The 19,386-nt window shown below is 36.1% G+C and overlaps 1 protein-coding gene across 1 annotated transcript in view; it reads right to left on the bottom strand.

Moving 5' to 3' along the window:
- Syn2 (Syntrophin-like 2) overlaps positions 1-19,386 on the bottom strand; it is a 377,372-nt gene that overhangs the window by 20,905 nt on the left and 337,081 nt on the right. Inside the window, exon 8 of the mRNA XM_073957890.1 lies at positions 10,050-10,274. Coding sequence (XP_073813991.1) covers positions 10,050-10,274 — 225 coding nt within the window. The remainder of the gene's footprint in view (positions 1-10,049; positions 10,275-19,386) is intronic.

Genomic DNA, 19,386 nt, shown 5'->3' with positions numbered 1-19,386 from the left:
TTTAAATATTTTATGCCCAAATTTGTAGCTGTTTCGGCAACAGATTTCAGAATATTTATGTGTATCGATGTAGCTTTCTATGCAACCATCTTAAATGAAAATATATATACTGAAGTAAATTTGTATATATCTATGTATATGTATGTATGCATTGTTAAGATACACGACTTTTCTTAACATTTCTTATGAATTTTAGCTGATTACAGTTTCGTGACAAGAGTTGAAGCACGAACTCGTTATTGATTCACATTCAAGATAAAGCCAATTTCTATCGCTCTAACCCAAGTATCACAAGACTAAAGGGAAAACAATGCGAGACGACTTGTTACATGCAGATATTTCTAAAGCACCACAGAGAGGGATAAGCGAGAAAAACAAAAGAAAATTCAAATGAAATTAGTTGGCCACCATGTTGACGACTAGAAAACAACTATGAAAAAAAAACAATATAAAACGTAACGATTTTGTGGTTCATTGAACTTTCTTTCTTTTTGGCATTTTGGTGCACATTTTTCGCGACTTATTGTATGCCTATGTGGTGCTTGTATGTATGTGTTTGAAGCTTTTCTGCCGATTTTCTAATGTCAGGAAATGAAAAATAACAAAAACTCAGTTGTACGACATGCATCAAAAATAGCGGCAATTTTCCTCTGTACTTTGGCAATTTCTTAATGCCTGCATTTCCGCTTGGAACAATTTGAATGTGTGTAAAGTGTCGTTAACGTAATGCACATGAGCTCGCACATGAAGAAACGTATATACGAACATGTGTATTTTAACGATCTAACTTAGTGTGAAATTGTTTGTGGCAAAATTTTTGACTTTCTCGAAAGACAGTTAGTTCACTTTTGTCGGTAAATTAGATTTGCGTGTAGTTGAAACTTTAGTTTGCATGCTTACATGCGGGAAATAGCCCTAGGAAGTAGGGAATTCGAAATGAATGTGAGATTGGGACCTGTGGTTTATGTTCGTTGGAAATTAAGATTTTAATTAAATTCAAACATAAATGTGTTGTATGTATATACAAATGTTACAGTTCCAAAAATAAGATATCATATCAGTAAACACAGATATGGGGTTATTTCTTCATGCATTATCGGGTCACAAGCAAAAATTTCAGCACGCCATGAAAGTTTGGCCTAAGACTAATTTTTCCTTTTGGATTTTTATATAATCTGCAAAGGCTTTTCAATAAATTTAAATCCCTTTATTGTTTCACAGTAAAATCTGCCTTCCCAACTTGATAACAAATCATTGCTTAAATTTGTTTTGTATCCTCTGTCTTGAATATCAAAATATTTCTCTTTATTTACACGCATTTAAATTTTAATGTATTCTCTTCAAAAGATTTGCGCGTATCGTTAAGAAAATCTTTTCTTGACTTACATATTTTTAAGAAGTTTGATTGAAAAGTTTTCATTTTTCTTTTTATTTAGTGCTGCGGCATATTTTCACAGAGCAATGTCTGTTGATTTCAACATTATAGTATATTCTTTAATATTTATGTGTCATCATCTTGTGTGTTTATACAGATAGACGACAAACAGCTATGTACCTCCAGTAAGCTTTCCAGGCACAAGGATGGATAAGAAAGTAGAAGGAAGAAAAAAAAGAAGCCCTGAGCCTCCATGAAAGGACTGTTCATCAGCAATACAAACGATGTTATTCTGTTGGATAATAAAGGAATTATGTGGATCATTAGACGGTAATGGTTGCGGGGCAAACAAGAAAAGAATATACAATATTTATTGATAAGTGGGTGGAGGGCGTTAAGGCAGAGAGGCTAGACGGTAATATAAAGACCTTGTTTTGATAACACTTTAAACGCATTTATGATTTTTGCAATTAATATTTTATATTTTAAAGTTTATATTTGATATTTTATATTTTATAATTTTTATTTTTATACCCTCCACCATAGTATGGAGGGTATATTAAGTTTGTCATTCCGTTTGTAACACATCGAACCAATCATTTGCGACCCTATAAAGTATATATATTCTTGATCAGGATAAAATTTTAAGACGATCTAGCCATGTCCGTCTGTCCGTCCGTCTGTTGTAATCACTCTAACGTCCGCAATAATTGAGATAGAGTGCTGAAATTTTACACGCGAGGGTCTTTTTTCCATAGGAAGATCAAGTTCGAAGATGGGCTATATCGGTCCACTCTTTGGTATAGCCCCCATATAACGGTACCTCCGGATTTGAGGTATTTTGACGTTCTTCGCCACATTTGCAGACCGAATTAGCTATAATTTGGCACTTAGGGTTCCTAGTGATCAGCAAACTTATATCCCAAAGGATATGGGCAAAGGTCCATGTTTTGGTATAGACCCCATATAACGGTATCTCCCGATTTTCGGTATTTTGAGAATTTTAGCCACAATTTTTAACCGAACTATCTGCAATTTGACATTTGAGGTTCTCAGTGGTCATGAAATATCTCTACGAAACATCGTCAACATAGGTCCATGTTTTGGTATAGCCCCCATATAACGGTATCTCCCGATTTTCGGTATTTTGAGAATTTTAGCCACAATTTGTAACCGAACTATCTGCAAGTTGACTTTTGTGGTTCTCAGTGGTCGTGAAACATCTCCACTAAACATCGTCAACATAGGTCCATGTTTTGGTATAGCCCCCATATATCGGTACCTCCCGATTTTCGGTATTTTGAGAATTTTTTTAGTCGAACTAGCTGTAATTTGCCATTTGAGGTTCTCAGTGGTCATGAAATATCTCCACCAAACATCGCCAACATAGGTCCATTTTTTGGTATAGCCCCCATATAACGGTACCTCCCGACTTTCTGTATTTTGAGAATTTTAGCTATAGTTTTTAACCGAAATAGCTGTAATTTGACATTTGAAGTTCTCAGTTATCATAAAACATGTCCAACGAAACATCGTCAACATAGGTCCATGTTTTGGTATATCCCCCCATATAACTGTACCTCCCGATTTTCGGGAATTTTTTAGTGGTCACGAAATTTCTTCACTAAAATTCGTCAACATGGGTCCATTTTTGAGGGTCTACATTGTTTTGATGAAACTACTCTCAATTTGACTCTTAAAGTTCCCTGCAGCTATAAAACTTTGCGGCCAAAAAATTTAAAGATAGGTTGACTCTTTGATATAGCCCCGTAGGTGGTACCTTTCACCTAGCTGAACACATTTTTTTAGATTAGATTAGATAACACTGTGCAACAAAATGGAGGTGAAAGTCTGGGGCACGGAAAATTCCTCTTGGGGAAGAAATGCCTTGGTGAGTATATTATGAACCCCGAAAGACAGATCCGCCGTGAGTCGAACTTCTGCGTTATGGCGTGATGAAATTTTTGTTAGAGACCCTGTGGGCCATTAGGAATTAGCGTTATATCTTTGTTCACTGTTGCTTAAGTGCTCTACAAAAAAAAAACAACAAACAAAGATATAATGCTAATTCATGATGGCTTACAGGGTCTCTTGCAAAAACTTCATCACGCCATAACGCGGAAGTACGACTCACAGCGCATATGTCCTTCGGGGTTTTTAATATACACACACACCAAAGGCTTTCATCTCCAAAAGGAATTATCTCTGCCCCAACATTTGTGTTCACAGTGTAATTTAAGCAATAGAGGGAGGCAGTAGGAGTCTATCCATTGTCGAAAAGTTGTTCCACCTAAAATTGTGAAAGGACCCTAATTATTCCATTTTAATTAAGACTATTTTATGGTGGAGGGTATAAAAAGTTCGGCCCGGCCGAACTTAACGACTTTTTACTTGTTATATTTTATTTTTATATTTTGTATTTTATATATTTTTTATATTTTAGGTTTTGTATTTTATATTTTATTTTTTGTATTTTGTATTTTATATTTTACATTTTATATTATATATTTTATATTTCATATTTAAATTTTATATGTTATGTTTTTTATTTTATAATTTGTATTTTACATTTTATATTTTATTTTTATATTTTACAGTTTACACATATCTGTGTTATGTCAACCAGAAAAGAAGGTTGGTAAGAGTGAAAGTATTTATCGCCTTCACAAGTCTTGATAAGCTTCTTAAACTTTCTATCAGCTGTTCATCTACTTAAGTGCCGGCTTGATTGTAACAATGTCCTTAGAAAAAACCCTATTAATATCACCCGCCCTTGACTAATACATTTAAAAAGATATCAACAAACAAAAAGCTGCTTGGGTCTATATAAATTGTTAACTTCATCCTCAACTTTTATCAATCAAATCTATTTGCATCCTTATTAAATAAACATTAGTATTTTATGTAGTTATAAATGGCTCATTTCCAAAAGTTCCCTAATACATGCGACAGACACACAATTAACAAATATATTCATTAAAAGTTCTCTTCAACTCACCTTTCCAACCGCACAAAATTTTCACTGCCTATGATGAAGGTCAAAATAAATGTTCAACTTTCTAACAGAAACAATCAAAGGAAGAAAACACAAAAAACCATGTCATGACATTGATACGCCAGTCAGTCAAGTGAATTTGCTATTCAGACATTTTTGTTTTTCTTTCGATACTCCTACTATTGTTTATCTATTATTCATTTACTATCTGTGCCCATAACAAGAAATTACCATTAATTTGCTTGACTAGGTCTTTTTTCCTCCCTTGTTTGCGTTTGGTTGGTCTAGATAGGTTTCTCGTTTTTTGTGGAACATTTTCTAGTGCGGTCAATTCCTTTTCGGTTTAATGTGATTGAAATTGTGTCGTTATCGTTGCATGTCTGTTGGTTTAAAAGCTTTAAACAGTTTTGTGTATTTCAAAATCGATTTTAGTTCGTTAGTTTTGTTGTTAGTAAGGACCCTGACATGGAAAATTCAACAGTTTACCAAATAATTAACCCATTAACGGAGATTGTTAACAATTTTGATAAATTAAAAAAAAATAAAGACAATTATGTGGATATGTGGACACCGGTCATATATAGGTGAAATTAGTTTTTCCTCGAAAAGTTTTTGAAAATTAAACAATAATTATCAACATTTTTAAAATATAGTATGTGTTTATTTCAACTAAAGTCTATATTTACTTGCTTCAAATATTTGAAGAACAACAACATTTTTAAGAGTTGGTCATAAAATGGAATACTACGGGCAGAAGCGGAGAAGACGTTAGTTTCGGATGTAGCCACACATTCTCGTCAGTAGTGCGATTCTGTAACGATAATTTTCGATCACTGGAAATGTTTATTTGCTTATAATTTCGATAATTAACGAAATAAATTTGTCGCTAAATCCTACCGATACCGCAAATGGATTCAACTTTTATTTCAAATTTTCATTCATAATTTTGCGTTTAAATTTTTCCGATTTCTGTCGGTAACGCGTAGCGCAATGTAGCGGAAATATACATGAGCCAGAATGAAGTCCCAAAATGCTACCAAAGAGTGAAACATTAAACTGATGGCTTTGGTATAGGCACATCCTTCTTTAGAGACCAGCAAGGTAATTTGGAAACTGTTACAGATAATGTGCTCGTGATATGGAAAGAACATTTTTCCCAAACTGTTGGTATCCAATACTAACGAAGGCGACGAAAATACTACACATACCTCCCGCCCAAGATAAGATAAAGAAAGAAAGCAAGTAAGCGGCTGGAGAATAATAAGGCAGCCGGAGCCGATGGCCTACAAGCGGAACTGTTTAGCTAGTTAGCACCATTTGGCAGGAAGGACGTGTACCCGACGATTGGAACGTGAGCATCCTATGTCCAGTCCACAAAAGGGAGATAATACTGTGTGCTCCAATTACAGGGGCATAAGTCTGCTCCCTATGGTATATAAGATATTATCTGACATATTGTGTGAGCGACTGAAGCCTATAACTAATGAAATAATAGGACCCTATAAGTACGGTTTTATACCGGGAAAATCCACCATTGACCAGATATTTAACTTGAGACAAATCCTGGAAAATACCCAAGAAATGCAGATTGACACTTACCATCTCTTTGTCGATTATAGAGCATCCTGCGACAGACCTATACATTCGATGGTATTCCAAACTATATTATATTTTGGTATTCCCGCAATTTTATTCGGCTTTCTAAGATGATGTTAACTGATACTCGGTCCTCAGTTAAAATAGTAAAGAACCTCTCCGAAGAGTTTATTACCAAAAAAGAGGTTTCAGACAAGGAGACGGCATGTCGTGTGGTCTATTCGACATCCAGTTGGAAAAGGTTATACGAAATGCGAAGGTAAAAATAACTGGAACAACCAGCGATATGTTACTTGCTTATGCCGATGACGTTGATATCTTGAGTCGATGTGGCAGCAAACGGCGATAAAGCTATGTTGATGGTATCGACGCGTAATACGTCCACAGATTTCGCACCTACTGTGAATGTTGGTGCCTACAATTTTGAGGTAGTAAAAGACTTCGTCTACCTTGGCACCGCCATAAACCCTACAAACAACATCAGTTTTGAAATACGAAGAAGAATAGTGTTGGCCAACAGATGCTACTATGGGCTAAGTAAGCAGTTTAAGAATAAAGCCATATCTCGTCAAACAAAAATTACGCTTTTCAAAACACTGATAATGCCCGTGTTAATTGATGGTTCCGAAGCATGGTAACTTACGCAAGCACATAAGCGTATGCTTGGTGTGTTCGAGAGGAAAATTCTTCGAAAGACCTATGGGCCAATCGGGGTTGACGGTGAATACCGACGCCGTATAAGCAACGAGCTGTATCAACCATACAACGACATCAGTATAGTCGAACGAATCTGGATACAACGATTGCGCTGGCTAGGCCATGTCATAAGAATGAGTGATGATGATCCCACGAAAAAGGCGTATAAATACGGGCCGTATGGCGGCTCACGCAGAGCTAGATGGCCAAGGCTTCGTTGGAGCGAACAAGTGAAACGCGACATCAACAGCAAACAGGAAGGATTGGAGAACTTTTGTTAGTTCGACTTATGGAACAAATGTTCTGTATATGAACATTGAAAAGTAACATTTCAGAGGATCGTAGCCGTTCGGAGGATTTCATAGGTAATGATCGGAAAGCTCTAAAATTCCTTGGGACTACCAACTGCCGAATCCCCCTTTTCCCTTAATTTGTACTCCGTCATTAGTCGAACATCAATATCAAAAAGAGCCGCCCATAGCCATTTCATGCTCTTAAAGACAATAAGGGCTCCGCAGGTTTTATGCAAGAGAAATAAAAAAGAGATTAAATCGCATAGACACAAAACATAGAGTGCCTTTTTCGTAAGACTAGGACACCAACAGAGACGGTGATCGATCCTTTTTTCAACTTCGGCCCATCGGTGAAAATTTTGAAACTGTTCGGAAGTGGTGTCAGCATAGGTTAATGCCATGGTATAGCTAGCCCTCATATAATTAACGGTACCTCCTGATTCTAGGTATTTTGAGGATTTTATCTACAGTTTTTGATCGAACTACCAGTTATTTGACATTTGAGGTTCCCAGTCACAAACTTATCCATCAAAATTCGTCGACATAGATCCATGTTTTTGGTATATGGGAGGTATAAAGGTACCTCCTGATTTTCGGTATTTGGTGGGCTTAAGCGACATTTTTTGACAAAACTCTGCGGTCACGCACCAAAAATGGTCAACAAAGGCAAATGTTTTGGTATAGATCGCATATAACGGTGCCTGCCGATTTTCGGGGTTTTGAGGATTTTATCTACAGTATTTAACCGAACTACCTGTTATTTGACATTTGATTTTCGGTGTTTTAAGGATTATAGGTACGGTTTTTGACCGAACTACATGTTGTTTGAAATTTGGGGTTCCCAGTGGTCACAAAATGTTTCCATCAAAAACTTTCGACATACGTCCATGTTTTGGTATAGCCTCCCATATAACGGTACCGCCCGAATTTAGTAATTTTGAGGACTTCAGCTACATTTTTTGACCGAAATACCAGTAGTTTGGCATTGGAGGCTCACAAAATTTCTCCAACAAATTGTCTGCATAGGTCCATGTTTGGGAATAGACCACATATTAACATACCTCCCGATTTTTGGTGTTTTGATAATTGCACGAAATCTGTTTCAGACAATTTGGAGTTGATTTAGCCATGTCTGTCTGTCTGGCTGGAGCGCACGATAATTCTCGAATGGATCAACCGATTCGGTTCAAAATTCAGCTTTCGTCATATTTCGTCAAACTTAGTTTATCTACGAAGACGGGTCATATCGGTCCATTCCGTCAGGTACCTCCCCCACAAAACTTCGAAAATGTTCGGCAAAATTTTGCGCAAGATAATTCTTGAAGTGTGTAACCGATTTGTCCATACTTTGCACATAGGGAAACTTCTACCAGACATAGATGAGGCTTCGGAAAAGTGCAGTTTAAGGCCTACTCTCGAATCGCCTTGATTTTTTTTTGCAACAGCTTACACTCTCTGCCCCCATTACGACGGCACAAGTTTTTTTAGGAGCAAGCTCATACTTCCTGAGAAAATGGTCCAAAAGTTTTTAAATCCTCCTATGGCACCATATGTAAGTCCAAAATTTGGCCTTCGTAATATTTTATAACTGCCCGCATTACGACGGCACAAGTTTTTTTCAGGGCCCGAAAGGTGTAAAAAAAACTCATATGGTCGCTGTAGCTCCCGATAACTCTCGAACGGATCAAATTTGACCTTCGTAATATTTAGTCCAATTGTATTTTAACTTCGAAAACGGTCCATATTGCTTAAGGCACATTCTGCACCTCCCCATTTCGAAGATCCTATGGAAAATTATACCGATGTTACTCCTTGTGGTTCTGTTTTTCCTTGGCACCATTTCCGTAAAGTGTAATATTTTGTAAAAAATTATATGGAGGTCTAGATTCTTATGACGTCCACTACATAACATTTTTCAACAAGAAAATTCAGAAAGTGAACAACAAATCTACCGAAAAGCCGAAATATCAGAATATTAAAATTCTAGTTTCAGTGAATCACCCAAATCTGTTAGTATCGAAGATCCTCTAAAGATCATCTTTAAATATATGCCCATATATAATTGCAACAGTTTATAAGTCTTCAATAAATAAAATGCACCAGAGATAATGAATAAGCCACTTGTCTCCAGAAGCCACTTAAGCATATATAAGTGTTTTTGGGTCTTATGCTTTTTAATACAAGTGTTTTCTTGCACTTAAGTATTTTTCCACCAACACAAAAACACTTACGACGCATCAAGACCGTTGATTGTGCATAAAGAGTAAAAAAGCGTATATTGTATTTTCACTTGTAAACTCGCAAGTGATATATAATCGTAGATAGTTTGCCAAGTGGCTCAACATGTGGAAGCACAAACATTTTCCTTACAAGCAATGAGCAACAAACTTAAACAGAAAATATTATTGAGTACAAAAAACTACTTTATAGAGCATAACCAAGTGTCTAAAAATATACATTTTATGATAACATATGTTTCGAGTGGCTAGCGACACTTACACTTGTTTTCTGGCAAGGCACGTAAAAGATCGTCAACTTCTTCTAGAATTCTACTATGTGCCTTTAAAAATATCGTTACAATTCTTTAATGCTCAGAGTTAAAAAAATCTTCAAAAAATCATTTTACATCAGATGGGGAAAAATAAATAAATGTATTCATGTTTATTCAAAGCTGTATGTGTATATATTTGTCCAAGATATATACATATGTGTGGACATGTAAAACCAAACACTTTATAAATTCAGCCACAAATGCATTTCTGTTATTTTTCATCCGTGTCCACAACGGTGGTTCTGTATTGTGTTGTGATTTGATGTTGATAACATTCAAACCAAATGGTGACAACAGCATTGTTAATAGTTTCAATATTTTACCACCTCCATCAAACAACAGCAACAACAACCACACCATCAGTTACAGGCATGAATGTGGGTGGGTGAAATAGCTTGGTTACTACATGTAATGCATATACATACATTGTTCATGGCTATGGTGTTGGTGATAGTATTGAGGTATATTTGTATTGTCCCGATTTTTTACTTTTTGGACAGACTTCATCACCAACAACCATTCGCCGGCATTCGTTAAACTTACCCCCAATTTAATGACACTCGTTACTATGGCTGCATTCCAACTGTTCTCGATACGCAGTAGCTCTTGTCGTGTCTCGACACTTAGATAGCGAGGCTCATGTCCGGCACTTTGCAGGAGAAAACAGTGTTGGCGACTGTCCACCGTTTCAGATTCCTTGACAACACGAAACATGGTCTGATAGACTTTATAAACGACTAAGGCCTTTGTTAAACCGGCAACGTTAAGCTGTAACGATAACGACAAAAGAAATAATTTTTAACGACATTTCAATTAGTGTAATGTGTCTGGGCAACGTTTTTTTTGTGGACAATGGATTTAATGATGTTCAAATAAAAACTAATAAAAATTTAAATGCTGAAAATTTATTGGCAACTAATTTATTATTTATTTCGATCGTTTTGAAAAACATTACTCTCTGTAACATAAAGTAATGATGAAGTTTAAGCCATTGGGGTAATACTTCAGACTTAAAAACAATCAAATGAGATTGAAACTTCAATCAAAACAAACAAATTTATTATTTATTTCATATTTATACTTATAACTAAATATAAAAGGACCTACCCCCATTATTGTGAGTCTTCTTTTGCTATAGTTTGGATTTTCCGAACATATTTATAGCGTTCCGGTCAACGTAAATTTAAAAGTGATAATTAAATTTTAATTTGGCATTAACTTTTAATGTGATAATTGGCTATATCGGTCCACGTTTTGGTATAGCCCAAATATAACGGTACCGCCAGAGTTAATGTTTTCGGACATTGTTAGTCACATTTTCAAACCGAATTAGCTATAATTTGACATTTACGGTTCCTAGTGATCAACAAACATATAATACAATAATTATGGGCATAGGTCAATTTTTGGTATTTACCCTATATTAGGGTACTTCCCCATTTTCGGCATTTTGAGGATTTTAGTTACCATTTTAACCGAACTAGCTGTGATCTCACATTAGAAGTTCTAAGTTGCCACGAAACTTCTTCAACAAAAATCGTCAACGTAGGTCCACGCTTTGGTATAGCCTCCATATAACGGTACCACCCGATTTCAGGTATTTTGACGTTTCTAGTCAAATTTTCAAACCGCATTAGGTACAATTTGACATTAAGGGTTCCTAGTAATTGACAAACTTATATTCCAAAAGTTATGGGCATATGTTTATGTTTTGGTATGGCCCCCATATAACGGTACCTCCCGATTTTCAGTATTTTAGCTACAATTTTTAACGGAACTAGCTGTAATATGGCACTTGAGGTTCTCAGTGGTCACAAAACTTCTGCACCAAAAATGTCAACATAGGTCAATGTTGTGGTATAACGGTACCTCCCGATTTTCGGTATTTTGAGGATTTTACCTAAAATTTTTAACCGAACTAGGTGTAATTTGACACTTGAGGTTCTCAGTAGTCACGAAATTTATCCGCCAAAAATGGTCAATATAGGTCCATGTTTTTGTATAGCCCCCATGTAACGGTACCTCCTGAGTTTCTGTATTTTGAGGATTTTTGCTTAAATTTTTAACCGAACTAGCTGTTATTTGACATTTGAGGTTCTCTGTGGTCACGAACCCTCTCCACAAAAAATTGAACTAGCTGTAATTTGACATTTGAATTTTCAGTGATCAAAACAGGTCCTTGTTTTGGTATAGGTCTCATATAACGGTACCTCCCAATTTTCGGTGTTTTGAGTGTTTGACGAAACTGCCAGTGATTTGATTTTTGTGGTTTCATGCAGTTATATAATTTTCCGCCAAAAATTGTGAAGATAGGTAGACATTTTGATATAGCCCCATAGGTGGTACCTTTCACCTGACACGGTGCGACTTAACTAATTTTAAATGGAAGGTGCTTACACCTGGGAAGTTTCTGCAGATTCTGAAACTACAATGCTCATAGATGAGAAATATCAAGAAACAAAAAAATCGCCGGAGGGATTTTCGACTAAATCGCGATTTAAGTTCACATTCTAGGGGTTCTTTAGGTTTTCACGATTTTGCTTGGAAACCGCGAGTCGTATGTAAATGGGTCTAAGAAAAATGTTGTAGCTGTAAAAATTCTCCACAAGATTGACCTTAATGATATTTTCGTAGGTTTTGCCGTTTTTGAGATATAGAAGTTCAAATTGAGACAATGCACTGACTGTATCGCCTCCTTATAAAAAAATGTTATTACTGCAATTTCCCAAATTAAACTTATATATCTTTAAAATGGTACAACCTAGAAAAAAAAAAATAAATCATCCCCACCAAAAGTGCAGTTTAAGGTCTGTTAGAAGATCCTTTGCAAAGGTATACAGATGCTGTTCGTTGTAGTCATGTTTAAAGCGATGTTATGTTCTCCGTGTACAAGCCCGTGCTTATTGGTCCAAAAGTTATACGATGACCCACTGAAATGAATAGTAATAAGATCCACGTCCATAATGGACTATGTCCGTCCATACCTTTAAGTACCCCCTCTGTAACACTTTTGAACTTTAATCCTAATCCACATTTTCGTCAGCAAGTTCAAATATCCAAAAAATGCCAAAAAATACTGAAAAGACCTTAAATATATACGATCTGACCGTAGATGAAAGTTACAATTTACATAGGCTGAGGGTATATCTCTGTCGGAAAACCGACTGATACTTTTATACTTGTCTTTTTTTTAATGTTTATTTATTAATGGCATATAATATATTTAACTACAAATAAACAAATAGTAATCTAAATTCTTATTACACACAGGTCCTTAGTCGAACATCTCAAGTGTATTACTTTGTAAATAGGTGAACTCTTTTCAAGAATTGATAAACATTTATACAGTAGTATGTATTACAAAAATAATCAATTACAATGAAAAATAGGAAAAAAACATTGCTTAATTATGAATTCTTTTATACTTGTTTAGATTAGATAATTTAGGCATTTGGGGTATCCATTATCGAACAAATGTTCCACCTTATAAATTGTGAAAGGAAACCAAATATTCCATTTTAATTAGGACTTTTTTATGGTGGAGTGTATAAAATGTTCGGCCCGGCCAAACTTAACGTTTTTATACTCTCCATCATAGTATGGAGGGTATATTAAGTCTGTCATTCCGTTTGTAACACATCGAACTAATCATTTGCGACCCTATAAAGTATATATATTCTTGCTCAGGATAAAATTCTAAGACGATCTAGCCATGTCCGTCTGTTGTAATCACTCTAGCGTCCGCAATAATTGAGATAGAGTGCTGAAATTTTGCACCCGAGGGCAGGTCAAGTTCGAAGATGGGCTATATCGGTCCACTCTTTGGTATAGCCCCCATATAACGGTACCTCCGGATTTGAGGTATTTTGATGTTGTTCGCTACATTTGCAGACCGAATTAGCTATAATTTGGCACTTAGGGTTCCTAGTGATCAACAAACTTATATCCCAAAGGATATGGGCATAGGTCCATGTTTTGGTATAGTCCACATATAATGGTACCTCCCGATTTTCGGTATTTTGAGAATTTTAGCAACAATTTTTAACCGAACTATCTGCAATTTGACATTTGAGGTTCTCAGTGGTCATGAAACTTCTCCACGAAACATCGTCAACATAGGTCCATGTTTTCGTATAGCCCCCATATATCGGTACCTCCCGTTTTTCGGTATTTTGAGAATGTTAGCTACAATTTTTAACCGAACTAGCTGTAATTTGCCATTTGAGGTTCTCAGTGGTCACGAAACATCTCCACCAAACATCGTCAACATAGGTCCTTGTTTTGGTATGGCCCCCTTATAACCGTACCTCCCGATTTTCGATATGTTGAGCATTTTAGTTACAATTTTTAACCGAACTAGCTGTAATTTGACATATGAGGTTCTCAGCGGTCATGAAACATCTCCACAAAACATCGTCAACATAGGTCCATGTTTTGGTATAGCCCCCATATATCGGTACCTCCCGATTTTCGGTATTTTGAGAATTTTAGTTACAATTTTTAGCCGAACTAGCTGTAACCGAACTAGGGTGCCAACGTGGTGCAATGGTATGCATACCCGCCTTGCACGCTGAAGGTCGTGGGTTCGATTCCCCGGCGTGTCAAACATCAAAATTTTCAACGTTGGCAAAATACCCCTCAGTAATGTTGGCGACATTTCCTGAGTATTTCAGCCATGTAAAATTTCTCTACAAGTGGTGTCTTAGGATACGCCGTTCGGACTCGGCTAATATGAATCGGGGTGCACTCAATGATATGAGAGAGGCCTCCCTTGTCCCGTATGGGATGTTTGTGGAACAATTATTATATATAGCTGTATTTTTCCATTTGAGGTTCTCAGTGGTCATGAAACATCTCCACCAAACATCGTCAATATAGGTCCATGTCTATGTATTGGTATAGCCCCCATATAACGGTATCTCCCGATTTTCGGTATTTTGAGAATTTTAGCTGCTGTCTATTCAAAAATAATCGTCAATATAGGTCCATGTTTTGGTATATCCCCCCATATAACTGTACCTCCCGATTTTCGGGAATTTTCAGTGGTCACCAAATTGCTTCACTAAAATTCGTCAACATGGGTCCATTTTTGAGGGTCTACATTGTTTTGATGAAACTACCCTCAATTTGACTCTTGAAGTTCCCTGCAGCTATAAAACTTTTCCGCCAAAAAATTTAAAGATAGGTTGACTATTTGATATAGCCCCGTAGGTGGTACCTTTCACCTAGCTGAACACATTTTTTTAGATTAAATTAGATGACACTGTGCAACAAAATGGAGGTGAAAGTCAGGGGCAAGGAAAATTCCTCTTGGGGAAGAGTATATTATGAACCCCGAAGGACAGATCCGCCGTGAGTCGAACTTCCGCGTTATGGCGTGATGAAATTTTTGTTAGAGACCCTGTGGGCCATCAGGAATTAACTTTATATCTTTGTTCACTGTTGCTTAAGTGCTCTACAAAAACAACAAACAAAGATATAATGCTAATTCATGATGGCTTACAGTGTCTCTTGCAAAAACATCATCACGCCATAACGCGGAAGTTTGACTCACCGCGCATCTGTCCTTGGGGTTTTTAATATACACACACCAAGGGCTTTCATCTCCAAAAGGAATTATCTCTGCCCCAACATTTGTGTTCACAGTGTAATTTAAGCAATAGTGGGAGGCAGTAGGAGTCTATTTATTGTCGAAAAGTTTTTCCACCTAAAATTGTAAAAGGACCTAATTATTCCATTTTAATTAAGACTATTTTATGGTGGAGGGTATAAAAAGTTCGGCCCGGCCGAACTTACCGACTTTTTATTTGTTATGATGTCAAAAAGAAGGGACAGGTAATTTATGGTTTTGGTGTGCGAGGAATAATATTTCTACCTAATTCTGACTTTCTAACTTATCAAAACCAAAATTCCGATAATTCTACCTGTAAACAAATTTTAAAAATATAGCAGACCCAAAGAACGGATGTTGCCTTCACAGCTAGGTACCAGTCCTTGGTTACCTCAACGGCAATTCATAATTAGGAAAAACACAAAAAAGCAAAAAGTAATTCTTATTGTGGTGTTGTAGCACTTCTTTTTGTAAGATGATGTTGATACTGAAAACAATTTACTTGAAACTGTTCTTCGATGCTTTCTTGACATTGCTAAAATTTGAAAATGAACGACCTGTTCTCACAATACAAATGATACGATTTTTATACCCTACACCACTATGTGGTAAGGGGTATTATGTCTTTGTGCATTTGTATGTAACATACAAAAGGAAACGAAATAGACCCATAGTTCCTTTTGGGGATATACATATAATCTTTTTCTGAGTCGATTTATGCATGTCCGTCCGTCTGTCTGTCTGTCCGTCTGTCCATGTATTTTTGTTCGCAACGTACAGGTCGAATTTTTTTCCGATTCAGCTGAAAATTGGGGACTACAACTTTTTTAGCCGTAGGAAGAACGCTATTGCTTTTGGTGAAAATCGGTTCAGATTTGGATATAGCTCCCATATATATTTTCGCCCGATTTCACGTATTTGCTGCACCAAACACGCTATATACGTCCAATTTTGATGAAACTTTGAGTGTGTGACTGAATTCAGTCTACAAATAAGTGTGCCAAATTATATAGAAATCGGTTCAGATTTGGATATAGCTCCCATATATATTTACGGCCGATTTCACGTATTTTCTGTACCAAACACGCTATATATTTCCGATTTCGATGAAATTTGGAATGTGTGACTGAATTCAGTCTAGAAATAAGTGTGCAAATTTATATAGAAATCGGTTCAGATTTGGATATAGCACCCATATATATTTACGGCCGATTTCGCGTATTTGCTGCTCCAAACAAGCTATATAAGTCCAATTTCAATGATATTTGGAATATGTAACTGAATTCGGTCTGGAAATAAATGTGCCAAATTATATCAAAATCGGTTAAGATCTGGATATAGCTCCGATTTATATTTTACATATTCACAGTGGTGTAGGGTATCATATAGTCGGCCCGCCCGATTTTGATCCTTTCCTTACTGGTTAATAATAAAAAACTCCTCCATAAACTACAGCCCTATAGCAATCCTTTTGAAAAATGTCAAGATTTTTGATATTCGACGAAGGCGTTTTGTTTAGGCATTCCTAACTTCTTGCATAAGTATTTACGATATTTAAATAATGACATTTATAGTCCTAATTAATTGAAGATACATATTCATTTATATTTACTTGTACATATTTCATTTGTATATATTCCACAAAAATTAAAGTTAATATTTTTAATACCTTATTAACCAAACAAATGTAAGTGTACCCTACCAACACTTTCTTTCTAAAGGTACATTATGATGTACTCTACGTGGTATTTTAATGTACGCGCTGATGTACGCAACCTTTTCGGTTGGGTACGTGGTTGTTACATTACGATGGAGGTTGCGTACCAAACATGTGTGTTTGACGAACTTTTCGAATCTCGTTGGGTACACGTACACAAACACAAAAATGGATTTTTAATGTTTGTGTACGTGTACATAAACTTTATAATTTTTTTAGTGTTTGTGTACATGTACGGTACCTTATGATAAGGTACTGTTTGTTTCCGAACAAATGTTCAAGATTTGTATATAAGTAAGTGCAGGTTAGGGTCTGTTCGAAGATCCTTTGGAAATGTATACCGATGCTGTTTGTTGTGGTCCTGTTAGGAGCGATATTATGTTTTCCGTGGACAAGTCAATGATTCCTGGCATGCTGTCCAAAATTTATACGATGACCCTCTTAAAAAACTAGTGGGTGCTATATCCATCGAAAAGATATTACACCCAAAGTAAGGTCCACCTCCGTAACTGTCCATTAAGGGCCACAAAATTCAGAAAAGACCCTAAACACATTCGATCTGTCGTTAGATGGAAGTTTCAATGCACATAGGCTGAAGGTATATCTCTGTCGGCAAAGCTGACTGATAGTTTCTTACTTGTTTAAAATTATGATTATATTTCGGTTGAGGTCTATTCTTTGTTGCTTCAAATATTTGAAAAAAAAATAGAAGCAAAATGTTTCGCAGTTGCTATGACATTGCTTACTTTAGAAGGTCAAAGGCTTCTGATTTCGCCACACATACTCAGCAGTTCCCCTGTTCTAGTTTGTGAAAGAAGATGTTTTCCTTTACAGCCACCGACTCTGTATAGATCAATAGCTCATTAAGACGGCTCAACAATAATACAAAAAAAAAAATGGGAGACTGTATGTTTTCTTGAACAATATTTTTAATATTTAATATTTATTTAATATTTAATATTTTTAAGCCAAGATTTGGTGGAATTAATTTGATATTAAGAATAATCCGTAGTACTTACGTTCATTAGTCTTCTTTAAACATAAGAATTGAACTGCATAACGAAACAAGTCCTTACACAACAAGTCCATTACACCCCCTCTCCACCCAGCCAAACTGTTCGTCATTTATAAATAATAAAATGTTCGCCATTCTTTTTCTTTATTTGCCAAAATTTTTTTGTGTTCTCTGGTTGCCGAGGTAACGACTGATCATAAAAATTTTATTCATTTTCGTTTCTGTTGTTTGTTCATATTAAACATTTTGCATTTTGTTTCCTTCCTTTAGACACACTCACACAACATTTGAATATATTGATATTTGATGGCTGAGTTTCTGGGTGTGTTGAATTGACGAGTGATAGACATTTTTTATTGATACCATGGTAATTGACTATATGTGGGTAGAGAGTGTTTCAAGTACACTCGTCCGGAAGTACTCACGTCCATAGATAGAAAAGTAACATTTACACAACGATACAATTCTAAGGCTTTCAAAAATATTAAAATGTATGGAAAGTGTAATAACTAAAGGGAATATTTCGTAAACATATTAACGTCAACGTTTGCCTATCAACAAACGTTTAGATCTAAACACTAATGGGAATTTTTGAAGTAAACATTCCCTTATGGTACGTTTACATAAAAAACAAGAATTATTGCGATAATTGCTCTGTATTTATATTAGGTGTTTTGTAAGGGTCTTTTATGGGGTGATGGTTGGTTGGTTTATGTGGTGGCTATAACTTTCATAGCCCCGAATAGTATGACTATTATATCGTTTTGAAAACCACCCCACACCAGGTAATTATTGCCCTTTGTTTATTATATCCAGCCTGATGAATTGAGAAACCTCAGAAGGTTTCCCAGACCTAGTTCGATTGTATCAGCGAAATAGTGGAGGAACGGTCGTCCTAGAGTTTTCAATCTTCGTGACACTGGTGCAGGGCAGTAAGATAGAAGCTGCTCAACTTTTTCCTCCTCTTCTTCGTTTCCGCAGCTGTGGCCGTAATGAGTTAGGATTAGGCTTTTAAGGTATTTTGGGGATTTTAGCTAAATTTTTTAACCGAACTAGCTGTAATTTGCCATTTAAGGTTCTCAGTGGTCCCGAAACTTCTCCACCAAAAATTGTCAATATCGGAATAGCCCTCATATAACGGCACCCCCGATTTTCGGTATTTTGAGGATTTTAGCTACAATTTTTGACCGAACTAGCTGAATTTTGGCACTTGAGGTTCTCAATGGTCACAAAATATATCCACTAAAAATTGTCAACATAGGTACATTGTTTCTGGCATATCCCCCATATAAAGGTACCCGCCGACTTTCGGAATTTTGAGAATTTGAGCTACAATTTTTAACCAAACTAGCTGTACTCTGACATTTGAGGTTTTCAGCGGTCACGAAACTTTTTTACCAAAAATCGTCAACATATGTTCATGTTTTGCTATAAACATTAGAATAATAGGAAACAATTGCCTAAGCATTTTTTCCACTCTGATTGAGACAACTCCAAAACATTTTTTTGAACACTTCGATAGCATCGTTTGTGGACG

This window comes from Musca autumnalis, unplaced genomic scaffold (genome assembly GCF_047663935.1).
Source record: "Musca autumnalis isolate F117 unplaced genomic scaffold, ASM4766393v1 scaffold_5, whole genome shotgun sequence".
Taxonomy (NCBI): domain Eukaryota; kingdom Metazoa; phylum Arthropoda; class Insecta; order Diptera; family Muscidae; genus Musca; species Musca autumnalis.
Note: the sequence above shows the minus strand (reverse complement) of the source record. Positions and strands in the feature narration are given on the sequence as shown.